General features: G+C 36.8%; 3 protein-coding genes across 9 annotated transcripts in view; 2 read left to right on the top strand and 1 right to left on the bottom strand.

Moving 5' to 3' along the window:
• LOC113204748 (synaptic vesicle membrane protein VAT-1 homolog-like) overlaps nucleotides 1-2,196 on the top strand; it is a gene marked incomplete at its 5' end in the record, with an annotated part of 11,954 nt that extends 9,758 nt beyond the window's left edge. The window contains 6 exon segments of the mRNA XM_052274157.1: nucleotides 182-324; nucleotides 397-500; nucleotides 588-643; nucleotides 729-923; nucleotides 1,003-1,180; nucleotides 1,248-2,196. Coding sequence (XP_052130117.1) covers nucleotides 182-324; nucleotides 397-500; nucleotides 588-643; nucleotides 729-923; nucleotides 1,003-1,180; nucleotides 1,248-1,321 — 750 coding nt within the window.
• On the bottom strand, nucleotides 2,188-6,531 carry LOC113204750 ((Lyso)-N-acylphosphatidylethanolamine lipase). Of its 3 annotated transcripts, XM_026420032.2 has the most exons (9): nucleotides 6,153-6,297; nucleotides 5,628-5,666; nucleotides 4,938-5,017; nucleotides 4,643-4,849; nucleotides 4,361-4,535; nucleotides 4,085-4,233; nucleotides 3,882-4,005; nucleotides 3,608-3,791; nucleotides 2,188-3,530 (listed from the first exon to the last, which is right to left on the bottom strand). In XM_026420032.2, the coding sequence occupies exons 1-9, from the start codon at nucleotides 6,194-6,196 to the stop codon at nucleotides 3,348-3,350; spliced, it is 1,185 nt and encodes a 394-aa protein (XP_026275817.1). In that variant the 5' UTR covers nucleotides 6,197-6,297; the 3' UTR covers nucleotides 2,188-3,347. The 3 variants fall into 3 exon arrangements, with proteins under 3 accessions (XP_026275817.1, XP_026275819.1, XP_026275818.1); XM_026420034.2 differs by lacking the exons at nucleotides 5,628-5,666; nucleotides 6,153-6,297 and adding an exon at nucleotides 6,396-6,531; XM_026420033.2 differs by lacking the exon at nucleotides 5,628-5,666 and having other exon boundaries at nucleotides 6,153-6,302.
• On the top strand, nucleotides 6,252-11,836 carry LOC113204727 (DNA replication licensing factor MCM4). Of its 5 annotated transcripts, none has more exons than XM_052274155.1 (16): nucleotides 6,252-6,371; nucleotides 7,065-7,216; nucleotides 7,299-7,396; nucleotides 7,480-7,702; nucleotides 7,794-7,960; nucleotides 8,045-8,260; nucleotides 8,352-8,586; nucleotides 8,702-8,944; nucleotides 9,035-9,263; nucleotides 9,368-9,562; nucleotides 9,639-9,815; nucleotides 9,924-10,172; nucleotides 10,309-10,426; nucleotides 10,509-10,750; nucleotides 10,836-11,049; nucleotides 11,138-11,836. In XM_052274155.1, the coding sequence occupies exons 2-16, from the start codon at nucleotides 7,066-7,068 to the stop codon at nucleotides 11,240-11,242; spliced, it is 2,862 nt and encodes a 953-aa protein (XP_052130115.1). In that variant the 5' UTR covers nucleotides 6,252-6,371; nucleotide 7,065; the 3' UTR covers nucleotides 11,243-11,836. The 5 variants fall into 5 exon arrangements, with proteins under 5 accessions (XP_052130115.1, XP_052130114.1, XP_026275786.1 ...); XM_052274154.1 differs by lacking the exon at nucleotides 6,252-6,371 and adding an exon at nucleotides 6,385-6,526; XM_026420001.2 differs by lacking the exon at nucleotides 6,252-6,371 and adding an exon at nucleotides 6,568-6,708.

Raw genomic sequence — 11,836 nt, 5'->3', positions numbered from 1 at the left:
CTAAATTGATTTTTCTATTCTTTTTGGAAACATGACAATTTTTCCGATGTTTTTTCTCGAAAAGTTTCAAATTTTTCCGGAAAAATTTCGGATTTTACCATCTTCAGTCCCCGCATCCCGTTATTTTGGTGATGTTTGGAATGTGTACTCGAAATGTATTTTTTATCTATTTTTTGTGCAGGGTCAAGCTGTCTGTCAGTTGGCGCGTACCGTCGAGGGCGTCAAAATTATCGGTGTTGCGAGCAAGGCTAAACATGAAGCTATTCAGGGATCAATTGATCATATCATTGAGAGGGGCACAGACTATGCGAGTGAAGTTCGGAAGTAAGTTGGTTATTTATATTCATGAATCGGGATGGATTGGTACTGTGAGTGCTAATGCTATGTATTTTGTAGGTTGTACCCCGAGGGAGTTGACATAGTCCTTGACTGCTTGTGTGGAGAAGAATGCAACAGAGGCTATTCCCTCATCAAGCCAATGGGCAAATATGTTCTCTATGGTATGTAATTTTATTTTTTAAATTTTAGTTTTAATGATTGCACTTGTTGACTTGGAGGTTTATCATTAATTTGTTAATCTTTTTTAGGCTCTGCAAATGTTGTCACTGGTGAAACCAAGAGTATATTTAGTGTTGCAAAATCTGTAAGTTTTATTATACATCTTGAACCATTTTGCATTTCCCAGAAATTTCTATTATTGACAGCTAATTTGTGTATTTTTTTTCCAGTGGTGGCAAGTTGATAAGGTATCCCCCATCAAGCTTTTTGATGAAAATAAAACATTGGCTGGTTTGAATATGCGTCATTTGATGTATCAGCAAGGTGGGGCTGCCCATATTAAAAGTGTCATGGACAAAGTTTTTGCTTTGTGGTCTAAAGGGAAAGTAAAGGCTGTTATTGACTCTACATGGGCCCTAGAAGATGTAAGACATTGGCTGCAAACTTTCCTCTCTAAATCCAGTATTTTATCAGGATGCCTCATGATTCCAATTGTTTTTCTAGGTGCCTGAAGCTATGCAAAAAATGCATGACCGCAAAAATGTTGGTAAAATTTTGCTCGACCCTAGTATGGAACCTAAGCCGAAACCTGCAACACCTGCCAAGGGAAAAGGAAAGTCTTCTTCAATTGATAAAGAAGACAAGAAAAAAGATGAGGAAGAAAATGGTTCCGGAGACAATGGTAAGTTTTGAAACAGCAGTTGAAACTAATGTATTGTTCATGGTTCCTAATTGTGTCTAATTTGCAGATGTGAAAGATGAGGAAAAGAAGAAAGATGACAAAAAAGATGACAAGAAGGAAGAGAAAAAAGAATCAAGTTGAAGTATTTCATAAGTACTATCCTACATTGGCCTAAGCGCCGTCCACTTAGTCACACTTCCGATTTGATGCTGTTTGCAGATGCTGTGTTCAAGCAAATTGCTCTTGTCTTTGGTGCTTGACTGATAGAATTGTGCAGTGTTCCAGTTACTTATCCAAGTGACTTTTTAGCTTTTGTCCTATCTTTCAAAAGAACTTTAATTTACAGTTAAATCATGTCAATGCTTTTCTCTTTCTTGAAAAAAAAAATATGTTGGCAGTCTAAGTACTGAATTTTAATTTAATTTTATGCTGTGAATAATTTGACAAAGAATGATCTCAGAGGCCAGTAGTATCTGCATTTTATTTTTGGAGTTGCCTTATCAGCAAGTTTGTACCTACTTACTATTTAAGATTTATGTGTACATTTTATGCCTAAATTCTTAAAAATTTGACAGTATTGTTCTCTAGCTACAGGACTGCGTGAAAGTGATGAAATCGCAGATTATTCATGATTTTATTTAATGTTTAGATGGATGCTTGAGTCGTGTTGGTTGTAATTTAATATATTTTATATGGAATTTTATGCGCAGTGTTTGATTTATTGCCTTCTCAGTAAAAAAAATAATTAGCAAGGCTTTAAATGTTTCTGTAGGCTTTCTGTACATTCCTATTGTGCATTAAGCCATTAGTCTGCCATAATGGTTATCTTTAAGCCCACATGGGCCAGTAGAGCCATTGTCTTTGTTAGGAAGCCAAGCTGTGTTATACTGTATTTTTCTGTAAGATACTGCATTAAATACAATTATTCAAGGCAATTTTTTGTGTGAGCATGTTCGAATGAATGTGCTTGCAGTGTAAGTTCCCTCAATTAAATTAAATACTTGAAAAAAACTGTATTCGGCATTTATTACCTGAACACAACCGTCCTTTTCAAGAAAAAATAGAGGTACTCCAGCAGAAAAAAATAATACAATTAAAAACTTAAACAATAAATAATGGTAACAATAACAAACATCGCTCAAGCCATATTGCATATGCACAAGCAAGTGTCAAAACCCTCTACTCAGTAGCCTTGATTATTGCAGATTTCTCGACTGGGTGTAACAAGAACTATAGCAGGCAAGAGCTTAAGTAGGATCAGGTTGGTCCCCTAGTTATTTGTTCCTAAATAAAAGTAGATTGAAAAGGAACATCGAAATTTGGTATAACCAGAAGATTATCTCAATTATTTAACCTACAATATTACATAGTCTAGTTTACTGCAAAATAGAAAATCTTTGATCATATCACAGTGCAGTGTTGGCAACAGAATGACATCAGAGAACTTACACAAGTGTATGTGCAAATGCACATCATGAAGTTCAAGGATCGGCACTCAATTGTGGCAGATAATGTTTAAAACCTTAAGTTATAATGAAATATGAAAAATAAATTTTAACATTGAATACTTTTGAGCAACAAGGAATGAAGCATATAGTAATCAAATTACATTTTCTTTTCAAATTAACTGCCTTGTAAAAGTGAACAACTGAAAATGAATGACCACTTACTTAACCATTGACTCCATGTGCAAACAAAGACCAAAAATGCTTAAAAGCAGTATGAATAACAATTGCCATGAAGTACATTTTTCAAATTTGCCTAAGCAGGGGTACAAAGAGTGAACCATGTTTAAACTAAAGTGGGATAATTGATAATTTGTTAGCTCGTGCATTCTTTGGCATACTTCCAAACATTACTTTACAACTCACCAAAAGCAAAACAACCAAATTAGACATGAACTTTAGGAACTATATGTATTGTCTGCAATGATTGCAAATAAAATCAACATACATGAAAAGCTTAGGTGAAAAAATTCATACTATAATGAAAACTGGAATTTTAAACTTTGTTGATTAACTTCTTATGTACTAAATAGTAGAAATTCTTGTTTCTTAAGATTTATGTAACACAAAAGTAAGTCACAACCAAATTTTCCTCAAGTTCAAAATTGTGGGCCCACCAAAGCAAACGCACAGGTCAAACTCAACCCCTTAATCAAATCTATCTACTTTTTAACATCTATATCTTCAGAAGTTGTGTCTTCTATAGAACTGGTTTTTTCCTCTACAGTGCATGTTCCTGAAGAAATATCTGCAGCTTTGTCTGCCATTTGACAAGCTTTCTCCACGTGTGCATTGAAAACATCACTCTTGTCAGCATAAACATGATGACCAGCCCCAGAAATAATCTGAAACATTTGTTATCTAAAAGAATGTCCTAAACGAATTTTCAGAACTTTGGGAAGGTAAATTTAAAGCAATTTACCTGCACATTAACATATGAATCTGGTCTTCTTTCCTTGATATTTGCAGATTGTGAGTCAATCCAGGACCTCGACCCATAAATAGCTGTCACAGGTACATCAGAGGGAATTTCATGGATCCGCTTTATCATTGGGTTCTTGGCCCAGCCAAATCCGGTCATCATTGCATGAAAAGCACTTTCACCTCTATTACATCAGAAAAGTAATGTTAACAAGATAATATCTCTCAAAATTAGGGGCAAAAAATGAAATCAACTTTACATTAAATCTACTTACGTGGGTTTCTGAGCATTACACTGAAATATGTACTGAGCAACTACATTTTCACCTTCATTATCATTCACTACAGATGAAAACTTTTTCATTATATCTGGTCTAGTCTTCTCCACCACATTTTGACCTACCAAAAATGTTCCTCAATTTTAAAAGGGACACTTGTTGTTACACTTGTTTATTTTAAAATCTGTTTTATAACTTACCCCAAGGTCCAGCCAAACGCAAAGCCCAGAAAGGATTCATTGTTTGAGAAAGCCACCCAATTGCTCTATAAAAAAAAGGTAAATTGGGCTTGTGGTCAGCAGGACGTTCTGGGAACCCCCAGGGGTCAGCAAGTATTAAATGGGCCACTCTGCAATGTTAAGAGGACAAAATGTGTTAGATTCAGAGCTGAAGTGACATTGCTTTACAAATCATATGAGTAGTAAAAAGACAGAACGAAAGACTGAAAAAGTCTTTGTGTAACGTGCAACACTTACCTATCTGGATATTTTATAGCATATGAAGCAGCAAGAAAACCTCCCATACTATGACCCAGAACTACCATTTTTTCAAGCTTCATTTCTTTACGCCATTCTTCCACAGATTTAACAAGTTGCTCTTCGGCTTGTACTGCATCAGAACTAAATGACGGTCTAGAGCTACGACCAAAGCCTTTGTTGTGTTTAGAAGTAAAAGTTAAAATTCAGCGTAATTGTTTTAAGATAAGAGGCACCACACAGCAAGTTTGTAAAAAAAATATAAAAATAATCATCACTTACCTAGTAAGTCAATGGCATAGACAGGTCGATGACAAGCTAAATAGTCTAAATTGAGGACCCATAGAGCCACTCCAGCACCAAGTCCATGGAGCATCACAATAGGTGTTTTAGGGGATTCTTGGTTTAAAGATATTGTCCATATTTTATCAGAGGTTCCAACAGCAGAACCAATGTCTACATACCATCCTCGATATGCTGCCTTCAAACCTAAAATTAATTTTGAGAAATATTGATTGAAGAGATTTAACTTTTGAGAAGGCAAAATATGTTATAATTATAAAGGTAATGTACTCACAGGACAGAATCTTTTTTTCAGCAGCTCGAAGCACAGTGGCAGACATTGGAGTCCACTGGAACCAACTGCTCAGCCAGTTCCTGAAATATGAAAGAGAATTGACAAATACATATACCTCATTAACTTCATAAAGGTATGGTCAGTCATTAAAATGATAATTTTTTTAAACTTTATAACCCTTAAGGCTTGTCTACAATACAACCTAAGATGTGTTCTAATGTGTCGTAATGAATTTTTGGATTTTCGGTTTGGGCGAAACAGACTGTTTCTGAACTGACTATCGTTCTCGGGCGTTCGTCAATGCTGTAAGACGAGTTGTTAGCCCTAACCGAAGCTGTTGGCAGAAGCGCATCTCACTAAAACAGATCTTACAACTTGGCTTGTGACTTTCAGCTTACAGCTTACGGCTGATCGTAGACGGGCCTTTAGAGCAGCACTGCTCCTGATATTTCAATTAATTGTCTTAAGATGCAACACACCAGGGTTTATTGCAATGAATTGAATTAAAATACAACCACTAGTTTACCAAATAAACATGAAACAGTCCCTTGGAGTCATGCATTTGACTGATACTTGAATCCCAAATTACTATTTTGTGTTTATTGGCTACATACATTATGTTCAAGTGCTCCAAACAGCTTATAGCACAAGTTTGAAATTCAACTTAGCTAATTTCTGTGGGGGTATTACCTGATTCTTGTTAATATTGAATTACTCTCCGCAAGCTGGCTGTTGACAGGCGCCGAGCATTAAAAAATACAGTGTGTTGAAGTTAATGAAATAATTCACAAATTTTAAAATTTATTTCATCATATTTATATAGTTGTAAGGAAAGCACTCTAAGAGTTAAGAGAAACATGAGCTGGCAGTGAAATAAATTGTGTAATATGTCAAAATTGTGAACTGTTCAAAGAAAATCTAAAAAGTGACAGCTCAATTTGAAAAGTACAGAGTAATAACAAATGAACAAAAGCAAAGGTTAGGTCAGTGAATTCAGAAAATGTGAAATTTGGGGCAATCTGCAGGGCTGATGCGATGTCATGTGCTATGTGCAACGTTCTTTAGGATCTTGACATAGGAAAACACACGCATGATCTAGACGTAGATAGGATTGCGCAATGGTAATCGCCAGATAATTCTGATAATGACTAGGAAAAGCTATGAGCAGATGGTAATGTGACAACAAACAATGTTCAATGTTTTCAGATGTAATACCTGCTTTCTGCAACCTGAACATCTGCCATAGAGTCGTCTTTCATAACAATTCGCTCCGGAATTCAAACTTGTCACGCAGCACAATGTAGTAGTTTACGTGAAAACAATTTGTTGCTTTGAAGGTCTCTCCCCACCGTGCGTCGCCTCGCTCGTCGTCTGCTGCACTGAATGAGCCCAACAAACCAAACCAACAGCACGCAGTCTGGCGTTTGTCCGCTGGTAAATTTGTAACCATCAACTCACTATAGGCTATGGGCCGTTTTTCAACTATAATTGTGCTTCTGGTGTTCAAAGCTATGGCGGTATAACTCGAACTACTACTCAAAAACCGAAAATTGCATTAATGAGCAGAAGACTATGTTCTGATTTTCTGCGTAAGTAGTTTCTCATATATCTTGCTGACGGGCATGAGAAATCGCTGGTTCGATTTCTGTAGAGAAGAACAGAAAGAAAAACTCAGTTTTCCCGCGGTTTTGCCGTGCTGAGTAACAAAACATTTGCGTCTCGTTCAATCAAACGAATATCTCGTTTTTTGGTGGTTTGATTGTCAAATAAGGTAAATCAAATTATGTCTGCAAGTCTCTTGTATAGAATCATCTATTTTTCTTCCAACGTCTATCGTAACATTTACGTGCACGGTGAAAGCCAAGGAGCAAGTCACCGGCACCAAGTGCCCCCTTTGTTTCCATAAGTAGCAGACATTTTTAACATTGAAAGAAATTATGGATAACTTAGCTTCCCTTTACTTTAATTGAATGATTATTGAACTTCTTCCGCTATCGACGGATTTCGTTGACTTATTCCTAGTTTAAGTCGTGTTGAATTTTGATTTTTTTATTGATAGCAGCTGTTGCCTCAAGTGTACATTCATCCTAATGTCCGGATTTGTTACCGATTTTTTACATCTTTTAGGATGCCGAGTCCAACCAAAACTCCGTCGAAGGAAGCGCCAAGGACACCGTCCACGCGAAGCGCATCTAAAACCAAGACTCCTTTGAAAGCTTCAAATGGAACAAATCTCACAGGTACTCCATCACGATCAACGAGGAACACCCCATCCAAAGGTACAGTATCCTTAATTTGCGTTTTTCTTATCTTTAAGCCCTTGTACTCATATTGTTTTGCTATCATCACACGGTTCTGTAGTTGCCAGTCAAGATGCTGCTGTACGAACCCCTGGAAAATCTCGTACCCCTGCCAAAACAAACACACCATCTAAGAAGAGGACTGCTCCTACTGAAGAGGTAACAAGGATTAGTTGAATATATGTGTATAAACCTGCAGTATGTATATATCTACACATAATTGTAAAACCAATGATTTTTAGGATTCAACATTTGCCACCCCAGCAAAAGCCACTCCAGGAAAAAGATCAGAGCGTTCCTCTGATCTTACTGAATCTACTCCACTTCGTTGGGGCCAACAGGGTCGCCAAGCTGCTAATGACCATGTCGTGGTAGAGGCTTCTGATCCACTTACTCCATCAGACAATGTTCTTACTCCGTCTGACAATGTTCTTGCTCCCCCAGCTACCAGTCCTTTTGCTGGAGGTACTGTCAATTATTCTGTTTGTAGCTGGTACTTCTCCCTGATAATCACTGTGTGTTGAATTTCATTTATCTATATTATAAATTCTTTCAGCTCCGAGTGAAATGGACATGATGAGCTCTCCCCTCAACTATGGTACTCCAAGCTCTCTTGCATCAGTCAGAACCCCTCGATCTGGAATAAGAGGAACTCCCCTTCGGCAGCGACCAGATATTCGCCCAGACCGTCACTTGCGTCAAGTCAATCTTCAATCTGACCCTGTAATTTATTTTGCTCTATCTTCAAATTAAATGTATTTATTTATTTGTTGCCTTGAATAATATTAATTTAATTGACATGCTTAGATCGATCCACCATCAGATGCTGGTGCAATTGATGCTTCTGAGGGAGAGCAGGCTGCTCCTCAACTTGTCATCTGGGGGACTGATGTTGTTGTCAATAGATGCAAAGATAAATTTAAGTCTTTTATCTCAACATTTGTTGACATGAATGCTGAAGTAGATGAAACTAATCCAGATATGGATTTGAGTCAGCCTCTTTATCTTCAAAAGTTGGATGAGGTAAATTGGTGCCTTTAAATGAATTAATCTATTGGATGGTGCAGTAGGTTGTAATCTTAACCAATTTTTGTGTTTTATCTATCTATAACAGATTCATCAAGCTGAAGAAACCTGCTTGAATGTTAATTGTAGTCATTTGGAGACCTATGACAAGGAATTGTACAGCCAATTAGTGCGTTACCCTCAAGAAGTGATTCCTACATTTGATATGGCTCTCAATGAAATGTTCTTTGAACGTTTCCCTGCAGCAGTCATTGATTATCAAATTCAAGTCAGGCCTTTCAATGCAGCAAAGACTAAGAATATGAGAATGCTAAATCCGGAAGGTAAGATCCCCTTTATCAAGTTTTGAAAAATTGTAACAGAAACTGATTGTTACAATATATTCAATCATTCATTGCCCATATATATTTTTCTCACTGTGCTTGTTGTTTATTTCAGATATTGATCAACTTATTACTATAAGTGGAATGGTTATTCGGACTTCAAATGTCGTCCCTGAAATGCGAGAGGCCTTCTTCAAGTGCATTGTTTGCTCATTTTCAACTGCTGTTGAGATTGACCGTGGTCGAATTGCTGAACCAACCCTGTGTACCCATTGCAACACCAATCATTGCTTCCAACTAATTCACAACCGGTCCCAATTCACTGATAAACAAATGATCAAGCTTCAAGAATCTCCAGGTACGATCCACTAGTATTATCACACCATTTTCATTTTGTTTCTAATTTTTTATGATAAATTTTTTATGATTATTTATGTTTAATTAACAGATGACATGCCCCCGGGACAGACACCTCACACTGTTGTCCTATATGCCCACAATGATTTGGTAGATGCAGTGAATCCTGGTGATCGTGTCACGGTAACTGGGGTGTACCGAGCTGTCTCCATGCAAGTTAATCCACGAATGCGCAATGTTAGATCTGTGTACAAGACACACATTGATGTTGTACACTTCCGTAAAGTGGATTCAAAACGTCTTTATGAAGATGAAGAAGGGTAATGTTGGACCTTCTACTTTGTATTTTGTAGCCATCATTAAATTTTTTTGAGCCATTGGATTGAAATATATGATTTTAATTCATGGTTTTTGTGTCTTGCAGGAAAGATCACAGATTCCCTCCTGAAAGAGTAGAATTATTGCAGCGTTTGTCTGAGAGAGAAGATATTTACGAGCGACTTGCTCGTGCTATTGCTCCATCTATTTATGAAAATGAAGACATCAAGAAAGGAATTCTTCTTCAACTCTTTGGGGGCACTAAAAAATCTCATCCAATCTCAGGGCGCACAAACTTCAGGTAGGTTTGTGATGAAAATTAATTAAAGTTCTAGTACTGTAAGAGTTGAATTGAAATTCTGTGTTATGTTTAACAGAGCTGAAATAAACATTTTGCTCTGTGGAGACCCTGGTACTAGTAAATCTCAGCTGCTGCAGTATGCATACAACCTTGTGCCTCGAAGCCAGTACACTTCTGGTAAAGGATCTTCAGCTGTTGGCCTCACTGCTTATGTCACTAAAGATCCAGAGACTCGCCAGCTTGTACTTCAAACGTAAGAAGCCGTACAATTGACATTAATGCTTTTTAAAATTTGATCATTTTAAAAGTTATCTTCTTGCTACTATATTAATCTCTGTTTTTCCTTGTTTAAATTTTGCAGAGGAGCACTTGTTCTTGCTGACAATGGTATTTGCTGTATTGATGAATTTGACAAAATGAATGACTCCACCCGCAGTGTGCTCCATGAAGTTATGGAACAACAAACACTGAGTATTGCTAAAGCAGGTATTATCTGTCAGCTAAATGCCAGGACATCCATCCTTGCTGCAGCTAATCCTATTGAATCTCAATGGAATAAAAACAAAACCATCATAGAAAACATTATGCTACCCCACACCCTTATGTCCAGGTTTGTGTGCTGCTCTTTGTGTTGCATGACTACATGAGTGATAATCTCACTAAAGTGTGCAGTTACTGCCTAATTTCCAGTAAAGCGTAGCAAGTTTTGTAAATTTTACTAATTTGTATATTGTTTTCTTTTCCAGATTTGATTTAATTTTCCTTATGTTGGATCCCCAAAACGAACTTTTTGACAGGCGTCTTGCTCGTCATTTGGTTTCTTTATACTACAAAACTAGAGACGAGGAGGAGGACGAATTAATGGTACCTATTCGTTTTTATTTCTAAGAAAAATGCAATGTATTGACTAGCATGTTTTTTATTTGAATTATTTTTGGATTTTTAGGATATGAGTATCATGCGTGATTATCTTGCATACGCTAAAGATCATGTTAAACCAAAACTCACTGATGAATCTTCTCAAAAATTAGTGCAGTCATATGTTGATATGCGCCGTATTGGTTCTGGTCGTGGTCAAGTATCTGCTTATCCCCGTCAACTAGAGTCTTTGATTCGTTTGGCAGAGGCTCATGCTAAACTAAGGTTCTCTGAAACAGTTGATGTTGTTGATGTAGATGAGGCATATAGGTATGATTTGTATCCTACTTTTCCCAAATCAATCTCTTTTATCTATCTACAAATTTATCTGAAATTTGTTTTCTATGCTCTCTAGACTACATCGTGAGGCCCTGAAACAGTCTGCAACTGATCCATTGTCTGGCAAAATTGATATTGGCATTCTCACTACTGGTTTAAGTAATGCTGCGAGAAAGCGAAGAGCAGAAATCAAGGAAGCCTTAAACAAAATTGTCATCAAAAATAGAGGCAAAGTGCAAACAATTAGCTGCCAAAAGTTACAAATGGACTTGAAGGAGAATTCTCAACTGGTATGTTTCAATTTCTTATCCTGCTAACATAGGGGGTGATATTTTGTCTACGTGTTTTAAATTGTCTCTATCTGTCTATCCATTTTAGCAAATTACCAGAGAGATGTTTGAAGATGCTCTGAAGGACCTGCAGGACGATGGGGTTATAGTTATGGTCGGAAAATCATCAGTTCGTATTTGCTCAGCAACCTAATGTTTCATAGAACCGTTAAAACATATCATTATTTTTAAGATGTCATCTGTCTGAAAGCAGACTACAGATGTTGTGCCTTGTAGTTGTGTAGTATCAATTTTCACATTGTGAATATTTTTAAGTTAACTTACAATACCGTGTTTATCAGATGCACCAATTTCAGTGAAAACACTGCCTTTTTCTGGTGTTGGGCCTTACTTTTCTGTTGGCTGCTAAGTGGAAGGTGTTTCTGTGATTATGCGTGTTTTCCACTTTGCACTAACTATAGGAGAGCACGACTCCAAGCCATTTTAAAGCATAGCTCTCACTGGTCTTGATGGCAGCTTTGTATTCAGGTTAATAGGCTATTTTTTTTAACTAAACTATGTTTCTCTTTTCTGTAGAACATAAACATCATTTATAATTGTTGGGCCAGTTTTGTGACATTCTGATGGTAAAAATTTGGTATTTTGCATATGTACTTTCTGTTTGTTGATTTCTGTATGGATTCTCTTGAAGTAGTTTGATCTATTTATTCTGAAAATAGTTTTTAAAATTTGTCTGTAAATGTAGAATATGTGACTAATCAGGTGCAATAAAATAATCGATCTGGAA

The sequence above is a fragment of the Frankliniella occidentalis genome, unplaced genomic scaffold, assembly GCF_000697945.3.
Source record: "Frankliniella occidentalis isolate FOCC.00 unplaced genomic scaffold, Focc_3.1 Scaffold342, whole genome shotgun sequence".
NCBI classification, from domain to species: Eukaryota; Metazoa; Arthropoda; class Insecta; order Thysanoptera; family Thripidae; genus Frankliniella; species Frankliniella occidentalis.
This window is presented reverse-complemented; position numbering and strand designations above follow the sequence as displayed.